Raw genomic sequence first — 12,286 nt, forward strand, 5'->3', positions numbered from 1 at the left:
GTAAGGAAAACCAAGCTTCCCAATCAACTTTTTATGTGGCCTTTTTTTTTGTTTGTTTTTAGCAGTTTTCTTCAGTTGTTTTTATAATTAATTGTATTAAAGGGTATCTGGCTGTCCTGTCTGCATTCCTGCGCTCCTACCCTGTAGTTTGATAAGTCTAAGAAATTATGGGTTATAAACAGAGGTAATCTGAGGCATGCGGACAGTGCAGGGTGGAGAGGTTGTGCCTTGCTTGGTGTCCAGATCTTGCAGGAGCTTTTTCTAGCTCTGTTGCGTATGTGGTAAAGGGGCTAAAGACAGCAAAAAAAGGAGGTAAAAAAACCTCACACACTGTGAGATGTAGAAAAAAAGTGCGGATGAACCAAGGAGGAATACCAAACAACTTTATTAGGGTTTCCAAAAAAACGACCCGACACGGCCGTGTTTTGGCCCTAAGGCCTGCCTCAGGGGTCTTGATCAATCTCAGGTGTAGCAGTGTAAAAAAATACACAGATGAGAGTTTAGGCTCAATTATTGAACAATACAATGCCTCCTTCAATCTCTTCTCCATGATAAACATAGTAACATAGTAGATGACGGCAGAAAAAGACCTGCATGGTCCATCTAGTCTGCCCACGATAAACTCATATGTGTATACCTTACCTTGATTTGTACCTGTCTTTTTCAGGGCACAGACCGTATAAGTCTGCCCAGCGGTATTCCCCGCCTCCCAACCACCGGTCCCGCCTCCCATCTCCATCTCAGACCGTATAAGTCTGTCCAGCAGTATTTCCCGCCTCCCAACAAACGGAGTATTGTCTGTTAAAAAACCTACATTAAAGGGGCTAAGACAGAATTGGGGCTCTGGTCTCGATTAATGATGTTTCAAACTGGTTTCTAGGTCTCCAACACATGACCTATTTTTTCAAATTGGGGGGGGGGGGGGGGGGGGGGGGGGGGGGGGGTTGTCCAACTAATCCAAGATAAAATAAAAAAATTCTTGTTGGATAAGCAATACCTGCAGCCTTTGGTACTTTTGTTTTTTATAAGGGCCAATATATGGGCATCATATTGTACAAATCTCCAGTTTTCTCCAGGTCCAGTACAGCCACCAGGACTTTGTGATCCTCAAAGGGAAAGTATGTATACCTTCCTTCTTGAAAATTGTCCTGCTTTTTGGGGTGGTGATACTTCAAGAAGCAATAATGCATGTAAACTTGAAAAAGAAATATACGTGTTTGCTCTCCTCCCCTGCCTACCTTTAGCCGGGTGGAGGGAAGGCAATTTATAGGTTATTCGCAGCGCTGCCTCAGGATCTGCTTCTCTGTTCTGCACAACAATTGGACTGTCCATATACTTGAGCTGCATGGTGCAGAAAGTTGATGAAGTCTCACAGTTGCAAGTCCCATGACATTTATTTATTTATTTATTACATTTGTACCCCGCACTTTCCCACACATAGCAGGTTCAATGCAGCTTACATAGTAAATAGAATTACAAGGTCTTGTGAGGAGAGTGTTACAATTGAGATAGACATGGTAATAGAAAGGTCTTAATAATAGGTGGATAAAACATGGAAAGGTGCATCAAAGAAAAGCAAAAGTACATGGGGATGAAACTGTTCACCTTCTAGTTTCCTTGCCTCTGATCATCCCTCCTCTGATCACCATCTTATAACTTTCACACTTAAATCTCCTCCCTCCCAGTCTCGTCCTATCCTATCTAATTTATCTAGGAATCTTCACGATATTGACCCTTCATCTCTATCCTCCCATGTTTCAAACCTCCTCTCTACTGTGGCACCATCCACGTCTGTCAACGAGGCTGTTTCTTCTTACAACAATACTCTATCCTCTGCCTTACACACTCTTGCACCTTTGATGACCCGCCCTGTAAGGCGTACAAAACCCCAACCTTGGCTGACTTCTAATATCCGCTACCTACGTTCCTGTACCCGCTCTGCCGAACGCCTCTGGCGGAAATCTCGAGCCCTTGCTGATTTCTTACACTTTAAGTTCATGCTGACCTCCTTCCAATCTGCTCTTTTACGTGCCAAACAGGATTATTATATCCAACTGACCAACTCTCTTGGCTCTAATCCTCGACTTCTCTTCACCACATTGAACTCTCTCCTCAAGGTGCCCCCTCCCCCAACTCCCCCTTCATTATCTCCTCAGACCCTTGCTGAATTCTTTCACAACAAGGTTCAAAAGATAAACCTTGCTTTCTCTACCTCACCACCTCTCCCTCCACTAGTCCGTTCCCCTCTCTCTCCTTCCCCTCATTCCCTTTCCTCCTTTCCTGAAGTTACTATTGAGGAAACTACACTTCTCCTTTCTTCCTCAAAATGTACCACCTGTTCCTCTGATCCCATTCCTACCCACCTTCTTAATGCCATCTCTCCTACTCTTATTCCTTTTATCTGTCACATTCTCAACCTCTCACTTTCCACTGTGACTGTCCCTGCTGCCTTTAAACATGCTGTGGTCACACCTCTCCTTAAGAAGCCTTCACTCAACCCTACTTGTCCCTCTAATTACCGACCCATCTCCCTCCTCTCTTTTCTCTCCAAATTACTTGAGCGTGCTGTTCACCGCCGCTGCCTTGATTTTCTCTCCTCACATGCTATTCTTGACCCATTACAATCTGGTTTTCGCCCTCTCCACTCAACCGAAACTGCGCTTACTAAAGTCTCCAATGACCTATTACTGGCTAAATCCAGAGGTCAATATTCCATCCTCATTCTTCTTGATCTTTCCGCTGCTTTTGACACTGTCGATCACAGCATACTTCTCGATACCCTGTCCTCACTTGGATTCCAGGGCTCTGTCCTTTCCTGGTTCTCTTCCTACCTCTCCCTCCGCACCTTTAGTGTTCACTCTGGTGGATCCTCTTCTACTTCTATCCCTCTGCCTGTCGGCGTACCTCAGGGTTCTGTTCTTGGTCCCCTCCTCTTTTCTATCTACACTTCTTCCCTTGGTTCATTAATCTCATCCCATGGCTTTTCCTACCATCTCTATGCTGATGACTCCCAAATCTACCTTTCTACCCCTGATATCTCACCTTGCATCCAAACCAAAGTTTCAGCGTGCTTGTCTGACATTGCTGCCTGGATGTCTCAACGCCACCTGAAATTAAATATGACCAAAACCGAGCTTCTCATTTTCCCCCCCAAACCCACCTCCCCGCTCCCCCCGTTTTCTATTTCTGTTGATGGCTCTCTCATTCTCCCTGTCTCCTCAGCTCGAAACCTTGGGGTCATCTTTGACTCTTCTCTCTCCTTCTCTGCTCATATCCAGCAGACCGCCAAAACCTGTCGTTTCTTTCTTTACAACATCCGCAAAATCCGCCCCTTTCTTTCCGAGCACTCTACCAAAACCCTCATCCACACCCTTGTCACCTCTCGTTTAGACTACTGCAATCTGCTTCTTGCTGGCCTCCCACTTAGTCACCTCTCCCCTCTCCAGTCGGTTCAAAACTCTGCTGCCCGTCTCATCTTCCGCCAGGGTCGCTTTACTCATACTACCCCTCTCCTCAAGACCCTTCACTGGCTCCCTATCCGTTTTCGCATCCTGTTCAAACTTCTTCTACTAACCTATAAATGTACTCACTCTGCTGCTTCCCAGTATCTCTCCACACTCGTCCTTCCCTACACCCCTTCCCGTGCACTCCGCTCCATGGATAAATCCTTCTTATCTGTTCCCTTCTCCACTACTGCCAACTCCAGACTTCGCGCCTTCTGTCTCGCTGCACCCTACGCCTGGAATAAACTTCCTGAGCCCCTACGTCTTGCCCCATCATTGGCCACCTTTAAATCTAGACTGAAAGCCCACCTTTTTAACATTGCTTTTGACTCGTACCCACTTGTAACCACTCGCCTCCACCTACCCTCCTCTCTTCCTTCCCGTTCACATTAATTGATTTGATTTGCTTACTTTATTTTTTGTCTATTAGATTGTAAGCTCTTTGAGCAGGGACTGTCTTTCTTCTATGTTTGTGAAGCGCAGCGTATGCCTTGTAGCGCTATAGAAATGCTAAATAGTAGTAGTAGTAGTAGTAGTAGTAGGGGATGAAATGGGCATAATGTGGGGAGAGTGGTGAGGAAAAGACTAGGGGATAGGCATAATCATCGTCAATGCAGAGTCATATGGGTGGGGTTAGAGGTTAGGTTGGGTCATTTGGGTAAGCTTGTTTATAAACATAATATGTATAATATAAAGTAAAGCAAAACAAAACATTAAAAAAAATGCAGAAGTATCCCCCTAACCACAAACAGAAACAAAAAGGGGGTAGACCAATGTGCTGCTTGGAACCACATTGGTCTACCTCCTCCTTGTTTTTGTTTACAAATTCATGACAAAGTGAAACAGACAACTAAGACTTCCCGAACTTCCTGCACTGCACGGTTCAAGTATATGTCGAGCCTGATTGCTGCGCAGAGCCGAGAAGCAGTTCCTGAGGCAACACTGCAAATAAGGAGGTAGAGGGAAACGAGTGAGACTGTGGGGAGGGAATATGAGAGGAGAGACAGACTGGATGAAAGCTGTTGGGAGAGGGAATATGAGAGGAGAGACAGACTGGGTGAATGCTGTTGGGAGAGGGAATATGAGAGGAGAGACAGACTGGGTGAAAGCTGTTGGGAGAGGGAATATGAGAGGAGAGGCAGACTGGGTGAAAGCTGTTGGGAGAGGGAATATGAGAGGAGAGACAGACTGGGTGAAAGCTGCTGGGGGAGGGAATATGAGAGGAGAGACAGACTAGGTGAAAGCTGTTGGGAGAGGGAATATGAGAGGAGAGACAGACTGGGTGAAAGCTGTTGGGGGAGGGAATATGAGAGGAGAGACAGACTGGGTGAAAGCTGTTGGGAGAGGGAATGTGAGAGGAGAGACAGACTGGGTGAAAGCTGTTGGGAGAGGGAATGTGAGAGGAGAGACAGACTGGGTGAAGGCTGGGAGAGGTTGTGTGAGAGAGAAAGTGATGGGGACCCAGCCTACAGTGGAGAGGCAATTTCTTCTTTGCTTCATCTGTCTAGTAGTGTCACACAGCTGACAGCATGCGTGGGGAAGGGAGACTTTTGACTTCTGTATTGATTAGTAGAGGTACCTTAATAAACTGATTTACTAAAGTTTCTTTTCCCACAGTCACAAAATAGGGGAGGGGAAAACCCTTACTGCTGATCTGGGAGGGGATTCCAACCTCCTCCCTCCCCCAACTTTACTGGGGACAATGTTGGAAGGGTGGGGAAGGAGAAGCAAGAAAGGCCTTAGATGCCGGCTCCTAAGTTTGTGGGCTGGCTCCTAGATTTAATAAAAATTTTGTCTAGGCTTGCCATAATAGCAGTTACTTCTATGAGTCACATAACTAGGAAAAGGCAGCACTAGAACGTCAATACACCTACTAGAAAACTAAACAAGCCATACGAGGAAAGTCTAAAGAGGTTAGGGCTCTTCAGCTTGGAAATTAAGACGGATGAGGGGAGATACGATTGAGGTCTACAATACTGGGTTCCCAAATTATGCATTGAAATGGATGAACATACAGGGGCCCAAAGATATGTATGTATATGGGTTTAAAAAAGATTTGGACAAACTCCTGGAAGAAAAGTCCATAAACTGTTATTCAGGCAGACCTAAGGAAAGCCCGCTGCTTATCCCTGGTGTCAAGTAACATAGAATCTTAATTCTTATGTGTATTTCAGTGACCCTCTATACTGATCTCATGGTTAGTGCACACTTATTTCTCCGGTAATTTTTTGATCTCCCTGTAGTTTCCAGATGTTGTATGCCGATTGCTACATGAGTCGGGATGAATTCTGGGAGATGTTTGATGGCTCATTGTACCACAAGTTGAGGAAGCAGCTGAACTGTGAAGAGGCTTTCCCAGAGGTGTATGATAAGATCTGTAAAGCAGCCAGACACTGAACGTAGGCACCAACCCCCGTGTTCAGAAAGCAGAAGTGACGGCAACATGGTAGAAAACTTGGACATCTTCTGGTACTGCAAATAGACTCGATGTCATCTCTGGGTTTCAGCAAATGTATTTTCTGAAAGCTGAGAGCATAGTCCCTTTGTGCGGCGGGGAGAGAGTACTGTGCATCCCTTCTGAAGCCTCCTGCCATATGTGAAAGGATGGAGTTAATCTGCATCAAGTTATATTTTTGACTTGTGTCATAATCAGGAAATTTATGAGCAAACATTTTCCAGCTTCACTAGATGAAGATAAACGGGTGCCTTTTAACTTGGAAGAGTGTATGGTGGGTGGGTGATTGGATTTGCCTTACAAACTAGGTTCATGTCTCATCTTTCAACCTCAGGTGAATTATTTTCCAGTACATAATGAAAACCACCTTGGAAAGATCTGTGCCTTACTTACAGTGCCCTGTGTAACACTTGTGAGATAATGTTGACAGCTTGACCCCAAGCAATGGGGTTTGTGTAGCTGGTGGAAATGCAGATCTGAAACTGTTCGTTTTACTTCTTTCAGTAAGTCACTGGCTTCCCTTATTCTATAACAAATCACTTAAAGTTAGACATCAGTTGCTCACGTAAGTTACAAGTAGTAATTGCGTGCGATTGTTACAGTAATAGGCATAAGTTGTAGCCACACACTCATTAGTATTTTGTATTATTTTGTATATCATAGGCAAGGGGGTACATATGACTTCTCTGCTCACATTCAGCAGATTGCCAAAACCTGTCGTTTCTTTCTCTATAACATCAGCAAAATCCGTCCTTTCATCTCTGAGCACTCTACCTGAACCCTTATCCACACTCTCATCACCTCTTGCCTAGATTACTGCAACCTGCTTCTCACTGACCTCCCACTTAGCCATCTCTCTCCTCTTCAATCAGTCCAAAACTCTGCTGCGCGACTCATTTTCCGCCAAAGTCGCTATGCTCACATTAGCCCTCTCCTCAAGTCACTTCACTGGCTCCCTATCCGTTTCCGCGTTCAATTCAAACTTCTCTTACTAACCAATAAGTGCATTCACTCTGCCGCTCCCCAGGACCTCTCCACTCTAGTCTCTCCCTACGCCCCCCCTCGGGTACTCCGTTCTGTGGATAAATCTCTCTTGTCTGTCCCCTTCTCCTCTACTGCTAATTCCAGACTCTGTTCCTTTTATCTTGCTGCACCTCACGCCTGGAATAGACTTCCCGAGCCTGTACGTCTAGCCTCGTCTTTGGCTGTTTTCAAGTCCAAGCTAAAAGCCCACCTCTTTGACGCTGCTTTTGACTCCTAACCACTACTCACTTGCCATGTCCTTTTATCCCACCTCTTTAATTCCCTTACCTCTTAGTTGTTCTATCTGTGTGTTTGTCCTGTTTAGATTGTGAGCTCTTTGTGCAGGGACTGTCTTTTCGTGTATGATGTACAGCGCTGCGTATGCCTTGTAGCATTATAGAAGTGATAAGTAGTAGTAGTAATGTAGAAGCCTGCCCTTGCAGAACAGCAACGCGGCCGCACAGGCTTCTGTTTGTGTGAGTCTGACGTCTGACTCATAGAAACAGAAGCCTGCACAGCTGCATTGCTGATCTGCAAGGGCAGGCTTCTACATGGAATGTTGCTAGTGGAGGAGTAGCCTACTGGTTAGTGCAGTGGAACATGGAATGTTGGTACTGTTTGAGATTCTGGAATGTTGCTATTACTTGAGATTCTACATGGAATGTTGCTACTATTTGAGATTCTACATGGAATGTTGCTATTCCATTAGCAACATTCCATATTAAGATTGTGAGCTCTTTGAGCAGGGACTGTCTTTTCGTGTATGATGTACAGCGCTGCATATGCTTTGTAGCGCTATAGAAGTGATAAGTAGTAGTAGTAGTAGTCACATTTATGCTCATAGCTTAACAATACCACAAGTTATGCACTAAGGCAGTGTTCTTCAATTCAAGGCCCAGAGACACTTGGGGTGGCCCTCATCATCATTCTGTTTCCTTTAATGCTTCTTTGTGCCTCTCTACCCAGCTTGCAATTAAAAAGGAGGAGAGGGGGAGAGCCACATGCTTGAAGGACAAGACATTTCTCAACAGAGGATGAGAATGCATTTGGAAATGCCCTCCTCCTTGAGGACACCTCCAATGAAAAGTTTGAAGGTGGGCTGGTGAGGATGGATGTCATTGGCACCTGCTGGTCAGCAGTGTCGTGACCTCACATGATTCGGCAGCTCTCCTTGTGAACTCATTTGGATCCAAAATGGTATTAAAAATTAGTGAAGACCACTGCGCTAAGGTGCTACATTTACACCCGCTATCAACAAATGGTGTAAAAGTTATTATGTGAATGCTGGTATTCTGTAACAGAATCTGGGCACCCAGATGCCTTCAGAGAATTGGCACCTAGCACACTTTCTAGAATTGTCCCTTAATCACTTACAGTGGAAGTTCTTTTAAAGTAAAACAGTGCCACCACCCACTGGATTCATATAGCACTCTAGAAATAATGATTAATAATCACCTTATGCATCCAGCTTTTCATACATAAGCACACAACTATGGAACGCATTACCAAAAGCCGTGAAAGCAACGTATGACCACCTAAACTTCTGGAAATCATTAAAAACTAACCTGTTCGAAAAGGCATACCCTACCGACCCAACTTAAATGCCTGTACCCTGCAACACAACGAAACCAAAGCTCGTAATGGACATATAATAACTCTTCCTCTCTACGATTCCCTAATGTGTCTGTTACACATGAACCTTATTCTACCACAATATCACTTTGTATTTGTTCATGCCGGAATGGGCGAACGCCTTTACGGTACTATGTAAGCCACATTGAGCCTGCAAATAGGTGGGAAAATGTGGAATACAAATAAATAAATTGGGGCGGAGGAGGAGGGGGGGCCTTTCTAAAATCTTACATTATACTTGCTTTAAACTTGGTTTTACATGATGGATTTTGATTTGTGGACTGACTATTTGGAGGAACAGAAGGAGCCTTAACTGTTCTATTATCTTTAGGAAGTCTTGGAAAACTGGCACAGCCATGTCCCAGTAGCTGCTGTTTCCGTATCTGAATTAATTTGGCTGGGCATGCTCATTTTGATACTTTGATGTCATATCTAGCAGGAGGAGTGGCCTAGTGGTTAGGGTGGTGGACTTTGGTCCTGGGGAACTGAGTTGGATTCCCACTTCAGGCACAGGCAGCTCCTTGTGACTCTGGGCAAGTCACTTAACCCTCCATTGCCCCATGTAAGCCGCATTGAGCCTGCCATGAGTGGGAAAGCGCGGGGTACAAATGTAACAAAAATAAAATAGATACTATTGGAGATTCTACATGGAATGTTGCTACTATTGGAGATGCTACATGGAATGTTGCTATTCCACTAGCAACATTCCATGTAGAAGGCTGCGCAGGATGTCAGACACAGAAGCAGAAGCCTGCGCAGCCACCACATTGGTGATCTGCAAGGGCCGACTTCTACATGGAATGTTGCAAGTGGAATAGCAACATTCCATGTAGAATCTCAAATAGTAGCAACAGTGGAGGAGTGGCCTAATGGTTAGGGTGGTGGACTTTGGTCCTGGGGAACTGAGTTCAATTCCCACTTCAGGCACAGGCAGCTCCTTGTGACTCTGGGCAAGTCACTTAACCCTCCATTGCCCCATGTAAGCCGCATTGAGCCTGCCATGAGTGGGAAAGCGCGGGGTACAAATGTAACAAAAATAAAATGGAAGGAAAAATCGTTTCAGCCAAATCAAAAGTCGCGATGGTGCCTGAAAAAAGGGGGAAAGGCACAAAAGAAGAGACCTGACCGGGCAGACCTGAAAACGGCCCACGTCAAAAAAGGAAAGAAAACTTAGACACGGGACAAAACACTAAGAAAATAAAGGTCATTTTTGTTTTGTTTTTTTATAGAGGCTAAAGAAAAACAAGCGAGTAGAAAACCACCGAAAGGCGCTCAAAAAATTGCTCTAACCGGGCATGTGAAGAGCGAGCAGAAAAGCAGCTGCTTCTCACGCGGAAAATACGAAACTATGGCGGCACATTTGCATGGTGGGCAGGAAGACGCACGCGCTGGAGCGCAGCTCACACTCCTAAAAGCTCTGGATCTTTCTTTGGCAAATTTGCCTAGCCGGTCGATGTGGGTTGGCGTCCACCCACTTGTGAGAATAAGAAGCCCACTGTCCTCGGAGAATACCTGCTACAGGTAAGTATCTTCGCTTTGTGAATCAAACGCAGATGCCACATCCATTCAGAATGGTTCCTTTTACTGCAGGTCCCGACTGAAAATACGGCAGCAACAAACGGCAGATCAGTGAGGAATATCCGTCACCAGAAATGTATTACCACAACAATATTAAAACACTAAAAAGCCCGACAGGGCCATGTTTCGCTCTGCTAAGGGCTGTGTCAGGAGTAAATAAAGACCATTAATAAATACATAAACCGTAATGTTAATAAAAATCATAATAGTAATAATGAAAATGATATTCATCGCTGATCTGCTGTTGTTGCCGCCATCTTGGATTTTGCTGCTGCTTCAGAGTGAAAATATGAGGACGTTACATCTAAGAAGTTGATCTCTCTGCTCCTGTACCATATTGCGTTTCTGGTAGGAAGAACTGCCTGAAGGGACGTGACCCATTGCTTTTTATGCATTTGTGAACTGCCTAATTGTTAACAAAACAAGGAAAGGAGCCACAGTAGATAGAAAGATGTATTTTGCTCCACGGGTGTATCAGGTCTCGCACATCAGTATCTTAGTAAAAAGTTTTATATCAAAGAATATAATAATCCCAGAACTTATTACCTGCTCTAGCTTTCCAGTTCAGAACGGCTTACATAGAAGACTGGCCAATTCCCAGGAATTACAAAATAGGAACAGTAAAAATAGTCCCTACCTCACTATCCACTTAACATACTGAACGTTGTATTGAATAGTCAATGTATTCTGATCTTCAGCTATCTCATGAACATTACACTGTATTCAATACATACTTCCTAAATAAAAGTGTTTTAAATTAGAGCCAGATAATTATAGATTAAATTTCTTTTCCAAACCTAGCTGCTTGGAAGGAAAGCAAATATTCAAAGATTTTCTTTTTTTTTTATATTTGTTTATTGGTTTTTCAAAAATAAACAACCTCTACTGATACAAGCTTCTGATAAACTTATTACATCAACTACATACAAACAATGCAGATCGTACAGCTCATATGCTCATTTCTTTTCCCCTTCAATTCTTCCCCCCTCCCTCCCCCCCCCCCCCCCCCCTCGGGTGTGCATCATCCTGCCTCATTCCACTCCTTTCCATTGTTCATATGCATCCCATACTTTTTGAAACTTTTGAAGCTGACCTTTTCGCAATGCCGTCAACTTTGACATTTGATACAGGTGATGTAACCTGCCCATCACCACCTGCATGGCTGGAGTCTCCTGCTGCTTCCAGGCCCGAGCGAGCGCTAATTTTGCTGCTCCTAAGACATGGATGACCAGCTTGTGACTATGTATGGGGCTCTTGCTAGGTCTTACATGCAGAAGACAACTCTCTGCCGTTTTCGGATAGCTAATCTCAGTCATTTCCTTCACCCTGTCCATGATCTCCGTCCAGAATTTTGAACCTTTGGGCATTCCCACCATATATGCCAAAATGCGCCTTTCCCTCCACAGTCCCTCCAGCAATTTGTCGACATTTGTGGGCAGAATTTCTGTAGTCTAACTGGGTATAGTACCACCAGTATAAGATCTTATACCCATTCTCTGCCAGAGGCTGGGCAATGGAGGGCTTCAATAGGTGTCTATAGCTATGTGTCCACCACTCTTCCGTATAGTTACCCTGTAGTTCCTCCTCCCATTTTCTAGTATAGAATCCCAGTGGGGACGAGAGCAGAAGCAGAGCTCTATATATCCTCGTTATGCCACCCCTACCCCCTCTTGTCTCATTGCCTTTTCCACCTCCGTCTCTGCCAACTCCAATTCATCCCTAGCTCTTTTAAGTATATAATTTCTGATGCAGTTATAATAAACTAAGTCCTCTCCTCCAATCCGTACTCATCTTGCAACTCCTCAAATGACCTCATCTCTCCGTTGACCCAAATTTGCCCCAGTTGGTAAAGACCCCTCTTGGCCCAGATCTGAAATACCCTCTCCTCCCTCCCCAAGGGGAACCCTGGAGCATCTTGTATTGCCATCTGTTGGAAATATTCTCTGTCTGGGAAAGCCCGCTTTCTTAATTGAAGCCAGGTATGTAAGATGTGGCTCAAGCCCAACGGAACCCTCTCAATTATCTTTAAGAGTTCCTTTCCTCGGTTTCCAGAGTGCGTCCCCTGTGTATCTAGTCCCCATCCATGCTCGCTCCC

At 44.7% G+C, this 12,286-nt stretch overlaps 1 protein-coding gene across 1 annotated transcript in view; it reads left to right on the forward strand.

Moving 5' to 3' along the window:
• Positions 1 to 6,666, forward strand: part of LOC115458962 (delta(24)-sterol reductase-like) — a 48,579-nt gene extending 41,913 nt beyond the window's left edge. The window contains exon 10 of the mRNA XM_030188818.1: positions 5,747 to 6,666. Within this exon, the coding sequence (XP_030044678.1) occupies positions 5,747 to 5,900 (154 nt within the window). The 3' untranslated portion in view covers positions 5,901 to 6,666. The remainder of the gene's footprint in view (positions 1 to 5,746) is intronic.
• Positions 6,667 to 12,286: the final 5,620 nt, after the last annotated feature.

This window comes from Microcaecilia unicolor, unplaced genomic scaffold (genome assembly GCF_901765095.1).
Source record: "Microcaecilia unicolor unplaced genomic scaffold, aMicUni1.1, whole genome shotgun sequence".
In the NCBI taxonomy this organism is placed as follows: Eukaryota; Metazoa; Chordata; class Amphibia; order Gymnophiona; family Siphonopidae; genus Microcaecilia; species Microcaecilia unicolor.